The 24,619-nt window shown below is 42.9% G+C and overlaps 1 protein-coding gene across 2 annotated transcripts in view; it reads left to right on the forward strand.

Moving 5' to 3' along the window:
• LOC309560101 (fibronectin type-III domain-containing protein 3A-like) overlaps nucleotides 1–23,641 on the forward strand; it is a 180,113-nt gene extending 156,472 nt beyond the window's left edge. For both annotated transcript variants that reach the window (XM_082263631.1, XM_082263632.1), the window contains exons 21-26: nucleotides 14,382–14,531; nucleotides 14,632–14,915; nucleotides 16,629–16,841; nucleotides 19,573–19,739; nucleotides 21,617–21,738; nucleotides 22,766–23,641. In XM_082263631.1, coding sequence (XP_082119757.1) covers nucleotides 14,382–14,531; nucleotides 14,632–14,915; nucleotides 16,629–16,841; nucleotides 19,573–19,739; nucleotides 21,617–21,738; nucleotides 22,766–23,083 — 1,254 coding nt within the window. In that variant the 3' untranslated portion in view covers nucleotides 23,084–23,641. The remainder of the gene's footprint in view (nucleotides 1–14,381; nucleotides 14,532–14,631; nucleotides 14,916–16,628; nucleotides 16,842–19,572; nucleotides 19,740–21,616; nucleotides 21,739–22,765) is intronic.
• Nucleotides 23,642–24,619: the final 978 nt, after the last annotated feature.

A 24,619-nucleotide genomic window follows, 5' to 3' on the forward strand; every position in this document is an offset into this window, starting at 1 on the left:
TATGGGGAGGAGGTGTGACAACAGCATTGTGAGGGGGGGTGACATGAAGGGGGGCTGAGGACAGTAATGTAAAGGAGGAGGGGGCTGATATAAAGGGGGCAGAGAACAGGAATATGATGGGGAGGGTATATTAATGGGGGGGGTGATGTGAAGGGGGCTTTAATTTAGAGGTGGATTGCGATGTGCAGGGGGGCTAAGAACACTTGTGATGTGATGGATCTGAGGCTAGGTTTTATATCACTGCTACCTGTGTTCTGCATGTAGGCTGTTTTTCATGCAGAAAAGCAGTCCCCTTATTTTTTTTTTTTTTTGCGCTGCACCAAGCTGGTTTGGCGGACACAAAAATGTGCAGCATTTACCCGATGCTTCAAGGTGCCATTAAAAATCAAACGTGATTTGGACCTCTGCTGGAAGAAAATTTTAGTTACTGAGCCACTGTGAATCTTATTTCAATACCCCTGCCGTAGAGAAAGATGTTTAAGTAAACTTACACAGATTGAAGTAGCAGATCCTGCAGGCTAATTGGATAAAACCCATCTGTTTATATTGCTCCATGAGGGAATTTGTGGGCTGCTTCCCTACTTGTTTTGCGCCATTAAGAACTTGAAAGCTGCATATGGTTTTGCTAAATTGATCCTATTCACAGTCTCATTTTAAGCAATATATTGCTTTATTATACAGATATTTCCAGTGTATTCTGCTAAACTGATTATATACTAAACACAGTTTCCAAATATTAAGAGATTTAATGGAAACACATACTGAAAGAATTGTTTAGACTTCTTTTGTTGAACTCTTGTGAAGATGCTAGTTCCCTGGCTGCCACACTGACAATAAGTTTCAGTACTAAGTTGGCAAAGCTTAAAAGAATCCTCACTGTTATTTATGGCTGTGTGCTTTTTCTATGTCAGCAACTCAGAGATGGATGCCATTGACAACCAGGCAACTCAGTTTTCAGAAGGATGTCGAGGATGGCAGTCTGCATATTTTAATTTAGGTTTCTCTTTCATTTATTGACGGACACAGCTTCTGATTCTTCTTAACCATTGGGTTATACTGCCCCCTTCAGGAGTAGGACACTAGTCAGGAAAAAGCTTGACTATGCCTATGAGCAGTCCCAGGGGGATATACACCCACTCTCAGCTATAGGCACTCAGTTTTTTTTCTGCCTAGTCAGGAGTAAGTGTAAAATAGGGGTGCGCTGATATAAATGATAGCTGCAACCTGAACTGTGCCTTAGTGAAAATTATGTATAAAATAGGTGCGCTAACAATGAATGAGTAAATAAATGAATCAACACAGTGATAAATAACAATCTTAAATATGGTGATATTCCAAGTGAGTAAATGAAATAAATCAAATGTCCAAAAAAACTCAAAAGTGGCAAGTGATGAGACGTTGTGATCCTTGACTTATTAAATACAATAACTCATATGGTGCTGTGAATTCAAAAGTCCACAAAAACTCTTCACCAAAATGTTGAAAAGGTAAAGTAAGTTGCCAGTGCTCTGTGATTGAAGATCCCGCCACCACCACACTATCCTCCTTACCAGATGAATAAATTAGGAAGGCAGAGAAAACTCTGATGATAGTGTTGGGGAGAAGAAAGTAATCAAATAATCCACCCTGTGATATGGTGCAGGATTAGCCTCTTACCAAATGGCAGATGGAATCAGCACAGAGAATATGGAGCAGACAATGCCTCTTCACTGTATCTGTAACTGGCAGCTGTGTTTCACTTTCACTAGGGATCCGTCCTCCTATTAGCTATTAGGGATGGAAACATTTGCGGCAGTACAGAAACGATACACCTGACTCGGCTGCAGACCGAGCGGTGTTGGACGTTCGTGGCGGCGCGACACGCCTCCTCTCTAACGACGTTTCTTCCAAACAGGCTTCTGCTGAGATAGGAGGGCTCAGGTGTATCGTTTCTGTACTGCCGCAAATGTTTCCATCCCTAATAGCTAATAGGAGGACGGATCCCTAGTGAAAGTGAAACACAGCTGCCAGTTACAGATACAGTGAAGAGGCATTGTCTGCTCCATATTCTCTGTGCTGATTCCATCTGCCATTTGGTAAGAGGCTAATCCTGCACCATATCACAGGGTGGATTATTTGATTACTTTCTTCTCCCCAACACTATCATCAGAGTTTTCTCTGCCTTCCTAATTTATTCATCTGGTAAGGAGGATAGTGTGGTGGTGGCGGGATCTTCAATCACAGAGCACTGGCAACTTACTTTACCTTTTCAACATTTTGGTGAAGAGTTTTTGTGGACTTTTGAATTCACAGCACCATATGAGTTATTGTATTTAATAAGTCAAGGATCACAACGTCTCATCACTTGCCACTTTTGAGTTTTTTTGGACATTTGATTTATTTCATTTACTCACTTGGAATATCACCATATTTAAGATTGTTATTTATCACTGTGTTGATTCATTTATTTACTCATTCATTGTTAGCGCACCTATTTTATACATAATAGTCAGGAGTAAGGACCTAGTTCCTTGCTGGGATTTCTGGTCCTGGAGATTTTTTCTTTTTAAATGGAATTTTTTACTATCTTTGTTATTTTGTTCCTGTGAGAATCTACAATCAATTGACGGACTGGGAAATCTAGATCCAGAGGGTCCTCCCAGTCTGGCCAGCAAGGGCGTGCAGACTGCAGCTTCGCATGTGACATAGCCCCACTGGAGGGGGGCTGGCCTTTGATTTAAATGCCTCGTGAGGACGCACGCGACCTGGATTCGGCCTGAGTCACAGCGTTTCTCCTGCCCGAGAGCACTCACAGTATGATGGAGCGATGGTCTGTCTGGAGCTGTGCCCACCCTGTTTCTGGTATGGTAAGTAGCTGCCCCCCCCATTCCCTCTACTCCTGGAGGGTTTTGGGGTGGACCTGGGCCTCTCCCTGGGATCCCCGGGTACCCCTCCTCCACCCCAGCCCCTCTAAAATTTTGGTGGTTATTCTTGGACTTTCAACACCCCCCCCCCCCTCCCAGTGTAAGGTTATGAGCTGGCTGTTGCCACGTGCTCTTAAGGGGGGCTGCTTGGAATTGCTGCTGACCAGGTTTTTCCTGGGGCGCAACGGAGGGTTGAACAGGGCTCCCTGTCATCCTGTGGGTGTGACTAGGGCAAGAATGTCCTCTGGCAGCTGCTGTTGGGCTGGGGGAGCGTATGTTTTTACCATCCGGGTACATGCCTTACGTGGCCAGATCTGGCCACAAATTTAGGTCACTGCCTCCTGTTTGGGCATCCACCTTCCCCTCCACTGCCCCTGGGTGGTTGGCTTCACTGGTCTCCTGGCGGTCGGGTGCCCTCAAAGATTTTGAGTCGGGCGCCGCCATTTGGAGTGGCCCCAGTACGTGTAGCTGAAGCCCCCACTCTTTCTTTGGGCATCTACCGCGCTGAGGGTCTGTGCAATTGCGGTTGAGCCCCCCCCACAAAAATTTAGGCCACGGCTTCAAGCCTGAAGGGCATATGGTCAGCTTGGCACCTCCCTTGGCCCAGGTGGCGCTGTGGGGGCACTTCATTTTTAATGACAGTCTTGCCGCCATTATTGTATAGGGCACCTGCCTTGTTTTAGCGAGGGTACCCTGCCTGCTCGCCCAGGTCATGGCTGGAGGCCCCTTTTAAGGGGGCTATGTCCTGTATGGAGGGCGACCCCCCCCCCTTGTTTTTTTGCGGGGTCCAATAGGTGGTCCATTTGTGGACCCTTGGCCGGCGTCCCCTTTGCAGGATCGCAGTCGGCGGCCTCTCCTTATGTTTTTGGGGTGAGCTCAGTATATAGCAACATTACTGGGTCTGCGTCCACGCACCCTGAGTGCTCAGATAGTGAGGATGATTCCCTCTGCTCCTCAGGTCACGCTTAAATAGGCGCTGGTGGATGCACTGGTTGTGTTAGTGCATGAAACTTTAAAAATGGACGTTGCGGCTCATGCCGCGTCTGAAGCACCGGTTCCTTTTGGCACCCACAGGCCCTCCAAAGCGGTGAGGGTGTTTCCTTTTCCGCTTACTTTGACAGCATTATCACAAACAGTGGGGTTGTCCAAATGCAGTGGTTGGTAGGCGTTTTTTGCTCACGGTATCCTTATGAAGGATTTACTGCGTGTGTGGACTCGCCGGTTTCAAGGTCAAATTGAGTTACCTTTATCCCGGTTGAGGAGTTCTGAACCTTTACAGGTCCAGCTAATAAGAAAGTGGATGCTCTGGCCCGCCATATGTGCCCTGTGGCTGCTTCGGCAATTAGGCTGATAATTACTATTGCCCTGGTGTCTTGAACTCTGAGTGGGCTAAGCTTTTATGCTGGGACCTGGAGGGAGAATAATTCCACCTGTCTTTGTGGAGCTGCCAGACCGGTTGGTCCTGGGGCTACAGTTTGTCTGATGCCTCTTTGGATGTGGCTCTTTTTGACTGTATGCTGTCTGTATCAACAGTGGTTCTTTGGCGTGTTGTCTGGCTGAAATGCGGTTCTGCAGACTAGACTTCTAAGAAGGCGTTATCTGATCTCCCCCTTGTAGGGGGTCATCTGCTTGGAGCTTCCTTGGATGACATTGTTAAGGGGGAAGAGCAGGCTACCCAGGGCAAGGAGCCCCGTCGTAGATATGGGCCATTCTCCTCAGCTCCTAAGTGGCCTCTTCGTCTCTCAAGATTAGGGATCAAAAGTCAGGGCCTCCACCAGAGGTTCCAAGAGGACCTAGCCTGGCAAGCCATGAGCAGGCTCTTCCAGGCCTGTGGACAAGGCTGCCTCTGCATAAAGTGGCGCCCTCTCCCGTATCTGGGGTGGGGGGATGTCTTCACTGATTTCCGGATCCATGGACCTCCCTGATACAGGTCAAGTGGATCCAAGAAGTTATTCGGTCCGACTACAAGATTCAGTTCAGTCCTCCGGACTCCGGAAAGGTTTTTTCCCTTTCAACCTGCACTTGTCCCCAGACCACTTATGGAGTCTCTTTGGGGAGGTGCTAGACTTGTTATTTCAAGAAGTGATTGTTCCGGTTCAGTCTTCGGAACTTTTTCAAGGTATTTTTTTACTCAAACCTCTAATTCCCCAGAAAGGGGTACATCCAATTCTGGACCTCAAGGCGCTAAGCCGCTTTGTGCGAGTATAGAAGTTCCACATGGAGTCCATTCACATGGTTGGGGCATCCCTACTTCAGGGGGATTTCTTCTCACTTCTATCGATGACATGGATTCTAATATGTGCTGGTCGCCAGTGCTTCCTCTGTTTTGCCGTAGATGAGGAGCATTATCAGTTTGTGACACTAATCTTTGGTCTCACCTCCGCACCTTGGGTCTTCACAGGAGTATTGGCCATGGTGCTGGCATTTTTTGTGTCAGCGGGGGGATCACAGTCCTGGGGTACCTGGACAATCATCTTCTGTGAGCTGAGTCTCCGACTGCTCTGATGGACTACTGGAGATTGCTCTGCGAACTCTGAGGGAGTCTGGTGGGATCCTGAACATTCAGGAGTTTACTTTAGTTCTGTCCACAAAAAATGGCTCATCTGGGTCTGACTCTGGACTCGGCCTCAGGCAGAGTGTTTGTTTCTTTCTCGGGAAAAACACCAGACATTGTGGAGGCAATTCAGCTTCTGTTCCGCACACAATCATCCCTCCGGGCTTGCATGCGCGTGCTGGACCTGATGGTGTCCACCCTCAAGGCGGTCTGTTTGCACAGTTCCGCCCAAGATCTCTGCTAAAGAGATTCTGGGCCCCCCCTCCAAAAATGTATGTACTCCATAAGCCAAAAATAAAAATGGATATGGGCTCAACCGCTCCTTGTATAATCAAGTTGTACTTTCTCCAAAGCTGTTTTTAGTATACCTTAAAAAAAAAACTATAGTGTTCCAAGAAGAGCGAAAGAGTATTGGCTATGTATGTAAACGCATGATAACTTCCATCTGCATTAAAGCTCTTTGCCTTTATTATCGAATTTATAAAATTATGCACATCGACTACTCATATAGCACAAAGATCAAACCATAATAAAATCCTATCCTGTTAAACCTGCTCCTCACATATAGCTCACTTTGATATTTTTCAGGAATATTGAAAATATGTACCATCTGTATGATTCATTAGTTATAAATCGTAATAATCACCGTTGGTGGCCACCCAACTTCAATGTATTGCCATAAAGAAATCAATCAACTGGCTGCAACATTGATAATAACACGATATAAGAGAGAGGACTTGTCTAAAATCCGTTTCAATCATATGTGATCACTCTAAGGTTTTCCCTTGGGTGAATAATATTAAAGCATCGGTAAGGTATCCTTGTGCTTAAAGGCTGAGCTTGGTGATGAAAGCTAGTGTCCTCATGCATTGTGGTCTAGAGGAGGTGAGCTGAAGTGTCCAACTAGGTAGGTGTGGCAATATAACCCAATATTAATGTATTTCGCCTCTCCTCCCTCAAACAGGTATATGTGGTGCAAATTGTTAATCACACCTATGTGGTATTGCTGGTCCAGAGGAGGTTAGTGTGTATAAACAGGAGAATGTCCCTCACACACATATTCTCCCTCCCTAGCAGGAGTATCCAAACAACAAACTCTAAGATCACAATGATATAGAGATCATATCTGTTCTTTGAGTTCTAGCAATGTAGCACATTCCCATGTGTGAGATCACATATACATGGTGAAATCCGTGTATAGGGTGTCCTCAGTGCTTATCCCATTAGACAGATTGCATCACAATATCAGTAAAGCGATTATGTCATTAGCGTCCGCCATGACAGACTATAAAAAAGCAAAACAAAAGGGACTTGTCAAAAATGAGGCAATACCAACATTTTCCACTAGATGTCACTAGTGTCCCCCCATATTGAGATACCTGACACATGGGAAGACACATTCACAATATCTTTAACATTTTGTTCCAGATTTGATCGCTTTGCTGGTCTATATCTCTCATGTCTATAGCTGCCAAACCTTCAAACTTTATAGTTAAAAACAACATTTACACGGGCGGAAGGTCATTTACACAATAGCCAATTTGTAATTGTTTTATTGTACTTAAATAATTTGGGACAAAATGTTAGATATTGTAAATGTCTTTCTTTTGATAGTCTGTCTTTATAACTAAAATGGCGGATGCTAGTGATGTCATCGAGTCACGTGCTTCATAACGTTGTACATCATGATGCAATGCGCAGTAGCACCATTGTTGCCATTTTAGGAAGCTATTTTTGAATAAATAAAGCATGCCATTCAGTTTGCGTTTGCCTCTGAAGCAGTCAGGACTCTTGGTGAAACTGGTCAGGCTCCTTTTCTGCTACCTGCTCTTACTGCTCACAGCTTTACCCAATGAGGATGACTCTATACATACCTGATAGGTATTGCCTGCCTTTTAAGGACTTGTCTTTGAGTGTTTGCTGGCATATGAAGAGCTTGATATTGTGAAGCAATCTGTTTTTCTCTATCGCTCATTGACAGACGTAGTCCTCGGTGATACAGCACCTTCGGGTTATGTTGCCTCCACAGGAGTAGGACTAGACAGGAAATAAAATGCTCTGGCCACACCCTAGGGGCAATCCCAGAGTGTATATCCTCTCTCTCTCTGCCTCAGCAAATCAGTTTTTATCTGTCTAGTCAGGAGTAAGGACCTAGATACCTTGCTGGGATCTTCGGTCCTGGCAGGATTTTTTTCTTAGAAAAGATTTTTTAGACAGCTTTTTTTCTCCAGTGTTCCTGTGAGATCTTCAAGCAAGAAAGCTGAACTGGGCGACGGGCGGGATTTTGAGATCCAGTGGTCACCCCAGTTCAGCCTACGAGCGCGTGCAGGCCATAGCTCCGCGCTGGGTCGGCCGCGACATAGTCCCACTGGACGGGGACTGACCCTGCGAGTTAAACGTCTCGCTGAAACGCCAAAGACCATGAGTCACGGCGCCCGTATTGGTCGACAGCCCTCCTACCTCGGTGGAGAGGGGTACTGTCAGGAGTTGGCGCCCGCCTGGTTCCGGTATGGTGAGTAGTATGTTCCCCCTTTCCCCCTGACGGGTCTTGTGGTGAACGCGGGCCCCTCTCTGTAATGGTAAGGATGGGTTCCCCTCTATCCTATAACATGTCACAGATCCCCCTAATTGAGTGTGATTTTTGTGTACAAGAAGCCAGGAGGCTTGGTTTGGGAGCTGACAATCTAATTGTAAAGATGTGTAAATGATTGTAGTCAGTGGCAGTACTAGAACTTTACTGTGATAGTATAAGGTATCCTACCTGTCAGTAGCCACAGGGCGATGTCTATACATGTATACTGCATTCCAGATCATTCCTCCAGCTAAGCAGCGGACCGCATACGGCCCGCTAGGGTCCGGTACCTCCGACCACGCTGACCACCATGAGGGTGAAGGGTTGTGAGGCCGAGATCCTTCTGCAGACATGCCGCTATTCTGTGCAGGCCGCCGCCATTGTCTGGTAGATCGCACGAGGCCGCCATTTTGGTGTAGCCTCGTGTCTCCAGCATGGGGGCGGCCATGTTTGAGGTGACTCAAACACCTCATGGAGCCAGGGGGAGGAGCCAGCAGGCGTGTTAAGGGGCGGAGCCGCCTCTTTTACCCAGGAAATAGGGCCAAAGACTTCCTGTCTGTAACAAGACAAGCACTGAGCAAGCTGATAACTTCTGTGCATCAGGGATGAGCCTTGGGGTCTCTCTCTCTCTCTCTGTGGGGTCCAAAAAGGCAGGTAACACTGAGGGGCGCTGTTGCGACTGGGGGACACCCAAAAAAAAAAAAAATTTTTTTTACTTTGTCATTTTTTGTCGCTAGCAAGTGTCTTGTATAATCATTGACCCTGCCGCATAGGTATCCCCACCTGATCCCCTCAAGGTGGCCGCAGGACCCTCCAGTACCCCACTTGTTTTTAATGCATTATCGGCAATTTTGGAGTCTTTGGTATCCCGGGTGGAGGTGGCCTGTCAGGGACGGGGGTCAAGTAGCGACCCCCGCCTACCCCTATTGTTTATCAGATACTTCAGATACGGATTCGGAACTGGTCAATGCAGTTGCAGGTCCCTCTTAGGGGGCTGTTGTCTCAGGTAATATCTCCTCAGCAGTGAGGAGCACGTTTCTGCCTCCGCCATAGCACAAGAGTGGTGGATGCACTAGTTGTGTCCGTCCGGGAAACCTTTAGTCTTGAGGTTACACCGGCAGAGGTAGCTGAGACTGAGATTCCTTTTTGGTACTTGTTAGCCTACCAAAAGGGCGAAGGATTTTCCTTTACCCAAATGGGGTCGTTTTGAAACGAACCCCTGTTATTTCCAAACGCATGGCTAGGTGCTATCCGTTTGAGGAATTCCTCTTTATAGGATAGACGGTACCACCTGCTGTCTTGCCACAGACTGTTAGGATAAAAAGACCTCGTAACTAACGAGGACCTTCCTTTTCTGCTCATATAGAGTTGTTTGTTCCGCGAGGGCGGGCGATAAGGCGAAACCCTCCAAAGCCCCTTTAGAGGGGTTTCAAAGGGCGCTGGTCGGGTAAACAAAGAGTCCGGCTCAGCCAAGCCTGAAGAATATAGCCTGATGCGCCCCTACCCATCTCTGGGGTGGGGGGGGGATGTCTTCACCGGTTTCTGGAGGACACAGGATCGAGTTTCGATCACTTCCACCGGTGCGATTCTGCCCTTCTAACATTGACCGGTTTCAGGGGTTCTATTCGAACCTATTCACAATGCCCAGGAAAGAGGGCAAGGTGCGTCCAAATCTGGACTTGGGAAGAAATAGAGTCCATCCGTACAGTGGTGGCCTCCCTGCATAAAAGAGATTTCCTGGCGTCCATAGACATATAGGATGCCTATCTTTATATCCCCATCATCGCAGGACATCAGCGTTTTTTTCACTTTCCCAAAGATCATCCCTGGTTCCCACCAGGAGACTGAACTATCTGGGCCTAAGGTTGGATACATCCTGGGCAAGAGAGTTTCTCCTTGCTGGGAAACTCCAGAAGGTTCAGTCAACGATTCGGATGTTGCTGTCCGTCAATTGGCTGGGACTGATGGTGGCCTTCTTAGAGGCAGTACCGTATACCCAGTCTCATACCCGAATTCTCCTGAAGGAGATTCTTTTTTAATGGAATCAGAATTCCGATTCCCTGGACAATCGGATCCGGTTGAGCGAGCGGACCAGGAAGTCTCCGATGCTCAACCAGGGGAAGTCATTTCTTCCGATAGTATCCAGATTACCAATAAGGGTATCGGAACTGAGAGCGATCAGATTTTGTCTGATTTACTGGATCGAGCAGCTCTAGAGCAGCCCGATTCGGATCCAATCGCATATGGCCTCTTCGTCCAGAGGTTTTTTTCCCTAGCTGTCCCTTCATTGGGACATCCCGGATGTGGATCTGTTGGCACCTTGGCCTAACAGGAAGGTGCGGAGGTTTGTAGCTCGCGCCACGATCCTCTAGCGGACGCAGCAGAAACGCTGATCGCCCCATGGGGGCAGTATCAGCTACGGCATGCCTTCCATCCTCTCAAGTTGCTGCGGGAACTTCTTCGCAGGATAGAGGTGGAGGGAATTCCAGTTATTCTGGAAATTCTGGATGGACCTCGTCTAGCCTGGTACGCCGACTTGGCGAGGCTAGTCGCGGACGCTCCTTGGAGACTTCCTCTCAGGGAGGATTTGCGGTCTCAGGGACCGATCTTCCATCTTGCTTTACAGTCGCTGGCTTAATGGCCTGGCCATTGAGACCCAGGTACTGAAGGACAAGGGAGTGTCAGCTTCAGTTATTCCTACCTCCAGTTAAAGCAAGGAAAGCGACTTCCAGCACATGGAAGTCTTATATTGCATGGTGTGAATCTATTGGATTTCCCCCACAGACCTATTCGGTGACCCGAATTTTGGTCTGTCTGCAACAAGGGGTTGAGCAGAAACTATCCTTGAGCACGATCAAGGGTCAGGTTTTCGGCATTAGCAATCTTCTTTCAAGAAACCTTTGGCTAATCATTCCTTGGTGCGGAATTTCATCCAGGGGGTGCGACATCTGGCTCCGCCAGTGCGCGCACCCTTACCGCCTGGTATCTTAATTTAGTGTGGTCGGTTCTTCAGAAACTTCTCTTTGAAGATATTAGGGAGATTCCCTTGCTTACATTCCCAGAAGGTGGCCTTCTTGGTGGCCATTACTTCTCTACGCAGGGTGTCAGAACTGGCCGCATTATCCTGTCGTTCCCCAGATCTGGTGGTTCATAGGGATAAGGTGGTTCTTCTTCCGAATCCATCCTTCCTTCCTAAAGTGGTTTTCGTAAGACGGACTCACTTTTTGTGATCACGGATAGCCCTTGAAGGGGGTTGTCTGTGTCTGCCGCGACCATATCTACATGGATCAGTCAGACGGTGGTACAGGCTTATTCTATTAAGGGTCGGAATCCTCCGTTCCCTGTTAGGGCGCACTTCACTCGAGCGCTCAGTACTTCCTGGGCCTTTCGCCATCAGGCGTCAGTGGTCCAGGTATGTAAAGTGGCCACCTGGTCGTCGGTACATACCTTTACAAAATTTTATAAAATTGATGTGATGGCATCGGCGGATGCCTCATTTGGCCGCAAGGTTTTGCAGGCCGCAATTTGAGGAGACCGGTGGTCTACCTCGAGGGTTTTTTTCTGTTTGAAAATTTTTTTGTTGAGTCTCATCATTAAGGATGAGCATTGTAAACTTCTAGTTGGCACCGGTTGGGCCTTCTAGATTTGGATTTGATTTCCATTTTCCCACCCCTCATTTGTGATACTGCTCTGGGACTTCCCGAAGGTGCTGTATCACCGAGGACTACGTCTGTCAATGAGCGATAGAGAAAAATGGATTTTTGTAAAATCTTACCGTAAAATCCTTCTCTTAGCTCATTGACAGACGTAGTACCCGCCCCTCTGTTTTTTTGAGTTGGGTTGGGTTAAATTCTCTAAAGACTGCTTTTATGACATAACTGATTTGCTGAGGCAGAGAGAGAGAGGATATACCCTCTGGGACTGCCCCTAGGGTGTGGCCAGAGCATTTTATTTCCTGTCTAGTCCTACTCCTGTGGAGGCAACATAACCCGAAGGTGCTGTATCACCGAGGACTACGTCTGTCAATGAGCTAAGAGAAAAGGATTTTACGGTAAGATTTTACAAAAATCCATTTTTCAGATGGGATAACGATTGAGGACACCCTATACACCAGGGAATGAGCTACATACCCAGAACTCATAAAGAACAGATATATGATCTCTATATCAAGGAGAATTTTAATTAACATTCTTTGAGCTTGTTTAAATACTCCTGCGAGTCAGGGAGTATATGCCTGTGTGAAGGACATTCTTCCGTTTATACACACTAATCTCCTCTGGACCAGGAATACCACATAGTTGTCATTGGAACTTTGCACCACATATACCTGAATGAGGGGGGTGAAGTAGAACACATTGATAAGGGGATATCACCTACAAGTTGGACACTTAAGCCCATCTCCTCTTGACCACGGTGGACGGGGCCACTAGCTTTCATCACCAAACTCAGTCTTTAAGCACAGTGGCTACAGGAGAAAAAAATATAAGCAGTGCCTTGGGGATACCTTATGGATGCTTCAATACTATTCATCCAAGAGCAAAACATAGAGTGATCACATGATTGAAATGGATTTAAGACCAGTCCTATCTCTTAAACAGTGTTTAATGTCACAACAGCCACTTGATTGACTTTTTTAAGGCAATACATTGACGTTGAGTGGCCACCCCCAGAGATTAATACAATTCATAACTAATGAATCATACAGGTGTTTGCTATATTTCTGGAATATTGAAAATATATTAGCAAGCTATAAGAATGGAGCAGGTGTAACAGGATATGGTTTTAACACAGTTTGATATGTGTAGTTCATGTGCATAATTTTATAAACTTGATAATAAAAGTAAAGCACTTTTTATGAGATTACATACATAGCCAATTCTCTTCCTCTCTTCCTGGAACACTATAGTTTAGGTATACTAAGAACCGTTCGGTTTAGAGTTAACTGCGAGTTCTGGTGCTAGAATTATCACTCACTCCAACGTTCATGGCAATACCTTACATGTGGGGCAATTGCGGTTTATGTACATGTGTGTGCGCACCCTGTGTGCACGTTTGCATTTTCGGCTGTGTGCAGGGCAGCAAGGGTTACATTTAAAGGTTTTTTTTTTTTTTTTTTTTTTTTTTTTTTTTTTTTTTATACGTTTAATTCTATAATTTTTTTTCCCCCCTTTTATTTTACTGTTATCATATGGAGTTAACTAACCCCCATGTGATCGCATTGGGCAGATGACAGATACTTGTTATAGAGACATTGGGAATCTAATAGACTACCAATGTCTCTTTGGCTCTCCAAAGCATCTAGCTGAGACAAAATCTTGCTCCTTTTACATGCTTCCCTGGCTTTATCAGCCAGTAAATGATGGCTCTGAAACCCAAGTGACAAAATAATTGTCACTTCTGTTTTCATTCCAGGCAGAGGAGATCAAGGAATGGATGCTCCCGCCTACCATTTTGAAGCTCTCCTGTGTGATCCTGGGCTCCCGTTAAGAACCGGAAAGCCATGCAGGGGGGGGGGGGGGGGTGCACTCCACTGCACCACCTGCCAGCACTGTAAAAGTTATCGGCAGCTATACAGCCATCAGCTTTTGACTAGCCGTTCACTCTTTGGATGTACGTAGTACGTCCAAAGGCCTGAACTAGTTAAACAATATTCATATCTATACTAAAAATGCAGACTTTGTGGTGAACTTTTGGTTTGTTGTGTGCTCACATGTCCTCTTCAGCTGGTCATGGTTGATGATTTCTGAACCATAAAAAATGCAGGTCAGACTGATTGCAGATTTTTTTTAAAAAACACACCATTAGACAGTAAAGCTGTTGCAGCTGGTACCAGTACCTAAATTTGACTTGATAGCCTCTAGTAATCCTCTGTTCAGCGACATTGGTGGTATGGAGGGCCGGCACTAGGAACCATTCAGACTTTGTTGCATGTGCCTACAGTAAACGTGCTGCCAGGAGAAGAGGCCATGGAGCAGAGTGATGCATCATTGTGCTTCTGCTCTTTTATTGTCCAGTCAGCAAACTGGGGTTTGTTCTTGAGGATGTTGTGCTGGGACTTTCTTGTACTATCTATAGTGAGTGGCTGTATCTCAAAACTAAACTAAATGTACTCAAGTTACAACAGATTCCTTGTATCTGCCTAGAGTTCAGTATTTAAAAAATAAATAAAATACATTTGCTCCAAATAGATATCAGCGATGTGGAGCTACGCATAATATTTAAAGGAGTGATTTAGAATATGCTCTGCAACAGCTTGCAACCCTCTACATAATGCTAAATTACCAACCATATAGAAAATAAAAACATAGGGGTGAAACTTGTTTCATTTTCTACTCTCTTCTTTTATAAATAGGTTCCTGGATGTAATGGAGCAGAAATTACCGAATACCGACTGGAGTGGGGAAGCATGGAAGGTTGTATGCAAGTACTTTATACAGGTTCGTCTTCAAGCTATGAAATCAAAGGACTTACACCAGCTACGACATATTACTGTCGAGTTCAGGTTTGTAGCATACCTCCCGGTTATTAAGGTATATCTTCTAGAAACATGGTTACTACATTTTAGTACAGAGTGTAAGGGTTTATTTTGTTTTCTCTTATAGGCTGGAAACATAGCAGGTTGTGGACTGTTTGGAGACACTGCAGTTATTACTACTCCGCCATCGATACCTGCTGCAGTAGCTGACCTGCAGGTTGTTGATGAAGAGCTCCTGGAAACTCCTCTTCCCTCCTCATCAGAGTGCCTTGCTCTTCAGTGGACAGAGCCATGCTGCAATGGGTCAGATATTAGGGGATACACTATAGAATATGGGGAGAAGCAGCAGATCTCAGTGGATAATGTCACTAGCTGTATCCTAACTAATCTTATCCCTGACCGCACTTACAGGTAATTTCCTATGGAAAACTTGGAAATTGTTTTTTTTATTATTATACAGGATTTATATAGCGCCAACAGTTTGTCATATATCCATTCTAGAATGTACAAAGGGAACTTTTTGCATTTTTGATTTGCCAATTAGAAAATGCCTCATATCAAACTGCTTTTTGCAGAACATATCTAGGTGAATTATTTATTCTAAACATTTCAAGAGAATAAACTTTTTTTTTTTTTTTTTATATCCTAAAGGTTCCACTTAATAAAGAGAGGAAATTTTGATCATCCTTTTAGATTTGTGACTGAAATCAGATATATCCACTAGAGTACACCATTGTTTTTCCCAAGCAGGAACAAGTAAAATGTTCACTTGGCTTCCCCCGTGTACTCTTCTTTTCTTGCACTGCCAGCTGGGGCGCAATGTTCAATAAATAGCCGGCATTTCGGGTATGTGTGAGCACCTGAATTACTCCCGGTCTCCCATGTGTCAGTGCAAGGTGCCTGTCATACAGTCAGGTCCATAAATATTGGGGCATCAACACAATTCTAATCTTTTTGGCTCTATACACCACTACAATGGATTTGAAATGGAACAAACATGACGTGCTTTAACTGCAGATTTTCAATTTTAATTTGAGGGTATTTACATCCAAATCAGGTGAACGGTGTAGGAATTAACAACAGTTTATATATGTGCCTCCCTCTTTTTAAGGGACTAAAAGCAACGGGACAGATTAACAATCATAAATCAAACTTTCACTTTTTAATACTTGGTTGCAAATCTTTTTCAGTCAATTACAGCCTGAAGTCTGGAATGCATAGACATCACCAGACGCTGGGTTTCATCCCTGGTGATGCTCTGCCAGGCCTCTACTGCAACTGTCTTCAGTTCCTGTTTGTTCTTGGGGCATTTTCCCTTTAGTTTTGTCTTCAGCAAGTGAAATGCATGCTCAATCCGATTCGGGTCGGGTGATTGACATGGCCATTGCATAACATTCCACTTCTTTCCCTTAAACTCCTTGGTTGCTTTCGCAGTATGCTTCGGGTCATTGACCATCTGCACTGTGAAGCACCGTCCAATGAGTTCTGAAGCATTTGGCTGAATATGAGCAGATAATTTTTTTTTTATACTGACCTCTACGGCTGAACGGAGCAGCCTGGGAGTAAGGTAAAGTAAGTATATACCGCTGGGGAGAAAAGGTCTGAAGTAGACCTTTTAATTTGCCTCTCATAGACGCAAGATATTTTACTTTAAAGTGTATGTAAAGCCAAAACCTTTGTGTTTGCAAAGAAGTTTCCGACGGGTTTTGTGTTTTAATGGGGGTTCCAAACCTTCAACATGGCTGGAATAACAGAGAATTATAATCTGGACAGGGCTGAAGAATTTGTAAGATGATTTGTTGGTTTATTTTGCCTTAAACTCTTTTTGGCTGCCAAACCTGCACATCTTATCAAGCCTCAAGTTTTCTATGGACCCTTACCTGTGGAGTGGCATTGTTGTCCTTCAGGCTCCTTCAGCAATAAAAATGTAACAGAGGTTTGAATACTTCTCCACTCTCCAAAACTCCCTGTTGAATATTTATTGTGAACTGAATCTGTCTTTTGAAAAACTAAACCAGCGTACAGAGGAAAATGTCTGAGTATTGTTCAGTTTAACAATGTGATAAGGTGATCATTTATTTACCTGCATGTAATTTGTTTTTGTTTTTTTGTTTTTTCCTGTAGAATACGAATCCAGGCCATAAACTTATTAGGAGCAGGTCCTTTCAGTTCCTATATTAAAGCCAAAACAAAACCTCCACCTCCAAATCCCCCTCATCTGGAGTGTGTGGTCTTCAGTCACCAGAGCCTTAAACTAAAATGGGGGGATGGATCTAGCAAAGCTTTAGCCACAGAAACATCCCTATACAATCTACAAATGGAGGACAAACTCAGTAGGTGAGTAAAATGGCAGGGCTTTGCAGCTGATAAATGCATACTTAACTTCTCTCATTTGTCTGCCATTAGCAGAGTATGCGTGCTTGGTTATTGTTTAACAAGACCTCATTACCAGGCTTCAGTGATAGTTGCAGCTAATGGACAACAAATCAACTAATTAATCTTGCAACAGTCTAGTTATGTTTGCTTATTCCTTCCAGTGTGTTGCATTTGTTCCTTTCCAAATTTGAAGTCCACTTGATAGTCCATAAGCAGTTTACCTTTCCTATAAAGCTTTTACAGAACAAGAAAAAAGTCAATAGTTGCTGATATGTTGGCCTTCAATTACACTGCCCAGCCCTGCAGCTTTTTGGCCACACTCGGCTCTAGGTGCCACCATGGACTGCTGGGACTAGTTGGTCCACTTGCACTGCTAGCGACCTGAAGTTTTCAGGATAATTATTAATGACAAAGTATGAATCTCAAATTTACTATGTATTAGAAGTGATTTTTAAAGTGTATAGTTGCTTTACCTTAAATGTACGTTTCAGTTATATAATTACAGTATCTCACAAAAGTGAGTAGACCTCTTACATTTTTGTAAATATTTTATTATATCTTTTCATGTGACAACACTGAAGTAATGACAATTTGCTACAGTGTAAAGTAGTGAGTGTACAGCTTGTATAACAGTGTAAATTTGCTGTCCCCTCAAAATAACTCAAAACACAGCCATTAATGTCTAAACCGCTGGCAACAAAAGGGAGTACACCCCTAAGTTAAATTGTCCAAATTGGCCATTTTCCCTCCCCTGTGTCATGTGACTCGTTCGTGTTACAAATTCTCAGGTGTGAATGGGAAGCAGGTGTGTTTAAATTTGGTGTTTTCGCTCTCACTCTCATACTGGTCACTGAAAGTTCAACATGGGACCTTATGGCAAAGAACATGCTGAGGATCTGAAAAAAAGAATGGTTGCTTTACATAAAGATGGACTAGGCTATAAGAAGATTGCCAAGACCCTGAAACTGAGCTGCAGCATGGTGACCAAGACCATACAGCAGTTTAACGGGACAGGTTCCACTCGGAACAGGCCTCGCCATGGTCGACCAAAGAAGTTGAGTGCACGTGCTCAGTCATAGCCAGAGGTTGTCTTTGGTAAATAGACGTATGAGTGCTGCCAGCATTTCTGCAGAGGTTGAAGGGTTTGGGGGTCAGCCTGTCGGTGCTCAGACCATATGCCGCACACTGCATCAAATTGGTCTGCATGGCTGTTGTCCCAGAAGGAAGCATCTTCTAAAGATGACGCACAAGAAAGCCCGCATGTTTGTTGAAGACAAGCAGATTAAGGACATGGATTACTGGTACCATGTTCTGTGGTCTGATGAGATCAAGATAAACTTATTTGGTTCAGATGATGTCAAGTGTATGTAGTGGCAACCAGGTGAGGAGTACTAAGACGAGTGTGTCTTGCCTACAGTCAAGCATGGTGGTGGGAGTGTCATGGTCTGGGGCTGTATGAGTGCTGCCGGGACTAGGGAGCTACAGTTCATTGAGGGAAACCTGAATGCCAACATGTACTGTGACATACTGACGCACAGTATGATCCCCTCTCTTTGGAGACTGGGCCACAGGGCAGTATTCCAACATAACGACCCCAAACACACCTCCAAGACGACCACTGCCTTGCTAAAGAAGCTGAGGGTAAAGCTGATGGACTGGCCAAGCATGTCTCCAGACCTAAACCCTATTGAGCATCTGTGGGGCATCCTCAAACAGAAGGTCAAGGAGCGCAAGGTCTTGAACATCCACCAGCTCCGTGATGTCATCATGGAGGAGTGGAAGAGGACTCCAGTGGCAACCTGTGAAGCTCTGGTGAACTCCATCTCCCAGAAGGTTAAGGCAGTGCTGGAAAAAATGGTGGCCACACAAAATATTGACATTTTTGGCCCAATTTGGACATATTCACTTAGGGGTTGTGTACTCACTTTTGTTGCCAGCGGTTTAGACATTAATGGCTTTGCGTTGAGTTGATTTTAGGGGACAGCAAATTTACACTGTTATACAAGCTGTACACTCACTACTTTACATTGTAGCAAAGTGTAATTTCTTTAGAGTTGTCACATGAAAAGTTATAATAAATTATTTACAAAAATGTGAGGGGTGTACTCACTTTTGTGAGATACTGTATATATTATAATCATCTCATTTGTAGACTTTGGTGCTGAGGTCCCCTTTATGAAAAGCTCCTGCTACAATCTCACTAGTGGGTTATTTTTCTTTTTTAAGTTCACAGTATAGAGAATCAAAAAAAAAAAAAAAAAAAAAAAAAAAAGCACAGCAACTCTTCTGGACCTTGCAGTGTCTGATTGAGTTTGATATTTAGATGAAGAGGTGGGCTCCGAGGGGAGGTTTGTGAAAAATAGAGCTGTTGCAGATTTCAGATGGGTATAAACCCTAACTTAATGACAGAATGACCAGATATTATTTTAATGAAAGCTTAAGATTTGAAAATAATGAAGAACTTTTGCATTTACGTTAACATGTTCAAGTCTATATGGGAGTTATTACCTGGGTTTCATATATTTTTATGCATTCATTTGAAAGCACGAATCCTGTTGCTGTGGAGCTCTGTTAGCCTTAGCCGTTCTATGTATTGAATTGCTATACACACCAATTTAGAATGGCAATACTATTGTGTTGCAATTGTGAACTGTAATAAACTTTGTATTAATTAATGCGTTTTTTTTAACAGGTTTTATACAATCTACAATGGTCCCTGCCATACATACAAGGTGCAAAGACTGAATGAATCCACTACATATAACTTCAGAATACAGGCTTATAACGAATCCGGAGATGGGCCATTTTCTGAAGTTTTCAGTTTTGCCACAACCAAATCTCTTCCTCCCGCGTTAAAAGGTATTAGCATGAACCTTTCTGGGACTCCTTGGGTCCTTATGGTCTGATTAACACTTATATTTACTGCTGTTGTGTTAGCGCTAATTTTTTTTCTGTTTCTGTATCGCCTTATTTTGCCCTTCTTGTGAGATAATCTCGGTTTCAACCTCAATGCTAGCCCATGCATGGGCAGAACTTTTGCATGTTAACCACTTGTTAAAAACTATTGAAACAGAAAAGGTATTAGCATTAGAGTGTTCCAAAGGTTATTACCAAGTGAAATTAAATACTTTTTAGTAAAAAGTATTTGAAGTATACATTGATTTTTAATTACCGTATGTAATGTATAACACCCAAAGATGGGTTTATATCCCTCTAGCAATCTAAAAGGGTATGGTGCACTATTTCTATAAAATATTGAAGGCTTTTATGGACACAGTTTGTATACAGAACTTCCCTACAAACCATTCCAAAGCATCTCCTATGCTTTTGGATTGTTGCAGTGAACCTTTTGTCTTTGATGATAATAGTGACCATGGCTACTACACATGTGTGAGGATGCGGAGTTGCAAGCTTTTTCTCTTTACAAAAACTTGGACTGATTATTTACCTGTACCTGTCACTGTGCTATCTACTGCTGTCAGTATGTTCCTTCTAAATGTGTCAATGTAGTCAGAGCTGCATTCATTTATATTGCCTATATCTGCCTGGAGTTTTGTTTTAACATCCCTCCATATTTTATCCAAAATTTGGGCATTAAAACCGTGACTAGTGAAACTCCAAAAGCATTAACCACCCTTAATGACCAGGTCATTTTTTGCGATATGGCACTGCGTTCATTTAACTGACAGTTGCCCTGTCGTGCGACGCTGTATCGAAATAAAGTTTATGTCCTTTTTTTCACACAAATAGAGCTTTCTTTTGTTGGTATTTGATCACACCTGTGGTTTTTGTTTTTTGCGCTATAAACAAAAGTGAAAATTCAGAAAAAAAAAACGATATTTTTTACTTTCTGCTATAAAACATTCCCAATAAAAAAAAAATTAACAAAATATAATTTTTTCATCAGTTTAGACCAATATGTATTCTGCCATATATTTTTGGTAAAAAAAATCCCAATAAGTGTATATTGATTTTGTGCAAAAGTTATTGTCTACAAACTAGGATAGATTTGTCATTTTTATTTATTTTTTTTCTTGTAATAGCCATCCATGATCAGTTATTTTTAGTGGGACTGTGACATTGCAGCAGACAGATCAGACACCTAACTGACACTTTTGAGGGCATCACTGAAACTAATACAGTAATCAGTGCTAAAAATATGCACTATTACTGTACTAATAACACTGGCAGGGAAGGGGTTAACTCTAGGGGCGATCAAAGGGCTAAGTGTGTCCCTAGGGAATGCTTTCTAACTGTGTGTGGATCGACTCCCTGAAACAGAGACCTGTGTTTCTAAATAGGAGGAACACAGGATCCCTGTGTTCATCACTGACAGAACAGCGGTTTGCCTTGTTTACATCGGCAGACCGCCCCGCCGTTCTGTCTCCCGGACCCGCTGATTGGCTCCCCCTCTGGCCAATCGGCGCAAGTGCGCTCCCCCACTATCTGTTACACAACGGGACGTACAGGTACATCGTTTCGCATAATAGAGCCGACCTGCCACAGTAAAACTACGGCAGCTGGTTGGCAAGTGGTTAACTCGCACGGTAAAGAATTTGATTTAATATGCAGAGACCATTACCTTATGCTTATGCGCTGCAACTGTGGGGGAGATAAACCAATATATATCTGCCTTTGTATTGATAAAGGTATTTATTTGCATAACCAAAAAAATGTAGCTAATCTCAAGAAATGTTTTTGCGAGAGCGCCTTATAATCTTCTTCTTGTTTTGCAGGCCCTAGAATACAGCAGATTGACAGCAATTCTTGTGAAGTATCTTGGGAGCCTTTGCAGCCAATGAGGGGAGATGCAATTGTTTACATCCTTCAGCTCACCAATGGAAAAGAGGTTGATCAGGTACTTGTCTGATACTTTAATACGGTTATCTCCTAAATCTTATAATGGCTTTAAACCTTTCCATTTTAATTGTAAACTATAGTGTATTTTTAATCAGTGCAAATTTACACATGCATAGCTGTCCAGTAAAAGGGACAACTGGGAGAAACTATACTGAGAAGGTTCTTACAAGGATTGCCATTTATTTATGTGGTTTAAACATCTTTCCCCAAAATAAAAGAAACTATGTAGCTGCAATTGCAGGTTTTGACTTAAACGTGTTACTTATGCAATTTATTTGTTAATTCAAAACCATTTAAAGTTATGCATCCATCCAAAATTCCCCTGTCTGCAGAGTGACATAATTTCTTGAATTTCACTGCAGCGCAAACAGCAACTCTGGTAAAATAAGTGGAAAACCAATGGATCTACTAGTAGAGTTAAGTTACATAGTTACATAGTTAGTGAGGTTGAAAAAAGACATCAGTCCATCCAGTTCAACCTATGATGTGTGTGTGTTTGCTTTTAACCGTACATTGTATACCCCTGTATGTTGTGGTCTCCAAGGTGCCCATCTAATAGTTTTTTGAAACTATCAATGCTCCCAGCTGATACGACTGCTTGTGGAAGAGAATTCCACATCCTTACCGCTCTTACAGTGAAAAACCCCAGTTAATAAAGCTATTGTTCTTTTCCTCAATTTTTTTTTTTTTTCAATAAAAGAAAAAAAAAAAAGCATACACAAGAAGGATTGTGTTACATAGACAATTAACAAGATATCCAATTGCTGAAAAATGAAATGAGAGACCTTATCACAGATTGTTTGCAGAAATAAATGCAAAATATAACAAAACCCATATATTTAGAGTGTCATCAGTTGAGAAACCATTAAAACCTAAACCAAAAGACATGCTGAATCCTAAAGGTCATTTTTGCTTTTGCTCTTGGTTGCATTTTAAAGACACCATGCAAAAGGTTAAGAAATTACTATAGTTTCAGTGTCTTTTTTTATAATGTTTCTAGTGATATTTCTTTCTTGTTTAATCAGGTATACAAAGGAACAGACACTTCGTACTCTTTCACAAACTTTCAGACAAACTGTGAATACCGTTTTAGAGTTTGTGCGGCACGGCAATACCAGGACACCAACGGATTGCAAGAATTTTGTGGTCCATACAGCCCAAGCACCACGTTCTCATCTCAAAGACAAGAGTTAGATTTGCCTTGTGCTAACGCTGCATCAGATGCCGTGAAAATCAAAAAGAAGCCTCTCAGCGATGAGCAGTTTGCCTTTTTGCTCCTCCTCGTGTTTGCCCTTGTTGCATTCCTCTTTGCCATCATCATCCAGTACTTTGTAATTAAATAGATTTTAAGTGCTGTGTTCCAGAGATTACTCCTAAAGATTTTTTTTTTTTTTTCGATATTTATGTTTAATTATTCTAATTAAATTTATAGATGGAAATGATTGTATTATATATAAGTGCATTTCCATTCTTGCTGCTCACTCATTAAGAGGCTGGATTAGTAGAATCCTCCCATATGTGGAACATAAAACATCATGCAACTCTTAGAGAGGGAACTGTACAATCCTGTGTTCTAGAGCCATGGTGTTAAATGCCTTAAAACAAACTCAAAGGTCAAGACGGTGCTCTTCGCTTATGTAATGGACCATTTACTTTAAAAGCACGTCCCTTTCAAATGTTCAGCTTTGCATGGTGTAACCTAAAAAAAGGATTAGGTTTGTTACTTAAGTGTCCATGTCTGTATTTATGCTGACCTGTGGCCTTAGTGGAGAAGAGCTAAATCAAACTGCACCTTTATAAAATAGACATGGTAGCATTTACAGATATCTAAAATGTTGGATGAAGATCATTATGATATAGCGTTAGTTTTGCCTAGCAAATATTCTGTATTGCACATCTTTTAATTTGTTTCTTTACTTCACGTTCGTTCTTTCTTTCTGGAAATGACAGATTCAATTGCTGATAATTTTGTAAAAGACGTAAACCTAACATACTTTCAGGTATAAGTTTTTCATGCTACTCCGATATGTAAAAGGTGTCATTGCTGCATGTATTTTGAGACAGTTGGCATTGTTTGTGATGTTTTTTCAGCCATTTTGGGTAAAATGAGGCTCACCAGAATTTGCTTGCTGTACCTTACAGTGGAATGGCCAATAGAAATTCACCAGTGTGTGTAGGATTAGAACTTTGTTTTTTGTTTTTTTGTCTCTGGTCCTTTTTTATGTTTAAGTCTATAAACATTTTTGGAGAGTCAGTAAATCCATTGTAATAAATTGAAGACCATTTTCTATTAAACTCTTGCAAGTGTACGAGAAAGCAGGAGTCTACTTTGAGTGTTCTCAAATTCAAAAGCATAGTGATAGCAGTTTGTGATAACTTACCCTGTGGACAAAAAAAATACAGATGCTCTCTTGTGAAGGCAATGTTGTTAAGCCCCCTTGCTAACTGGCCAACTCCACTTTGTTGTCTTTCTGTGGCTATTGGCAGTGTAAATGTTATAGTTGTGACGAGAATTTAGGAAGACTGTTACGAAGCACTGTGATTACTTTTATTGAAATAATCAGATGTGGAGTTGTAAGGTTTGTTCACACTTCTGCGCTGTAAGCTGCATGCAGTTTCATTGCGGGTCTAACAGGAGTTTGTACATGCATTGTAGCATGTTTTTTTTATTTTTTTTTTAGCATTGGAGGATGTTTTACACTTTTTTTCTTTTACTTAGAGTAAAATTTTATGTTTGTTGTGGATGCATGATACAAGCATTGTATGTAAGCATTCCTTTTTCTGGGCTTAATTGCACCACTTAGCAAGATCTGACTAAAGCATATTACAGTTAATGACAGCATTGCAGTGCTGTGATCTACCTCCATTCACTTCAGTTT

Source organism: Pelophylax lessonae (assembly GCF_965119305.1).
Source record: "Pelophylax lessonae genome assembly, chromosome: 7".
NCBI lineage: Eukaryota > Metazoa > Chordata > Amphibia > Anura > Ranidae > Pelophylax > Pelophylax lessonae.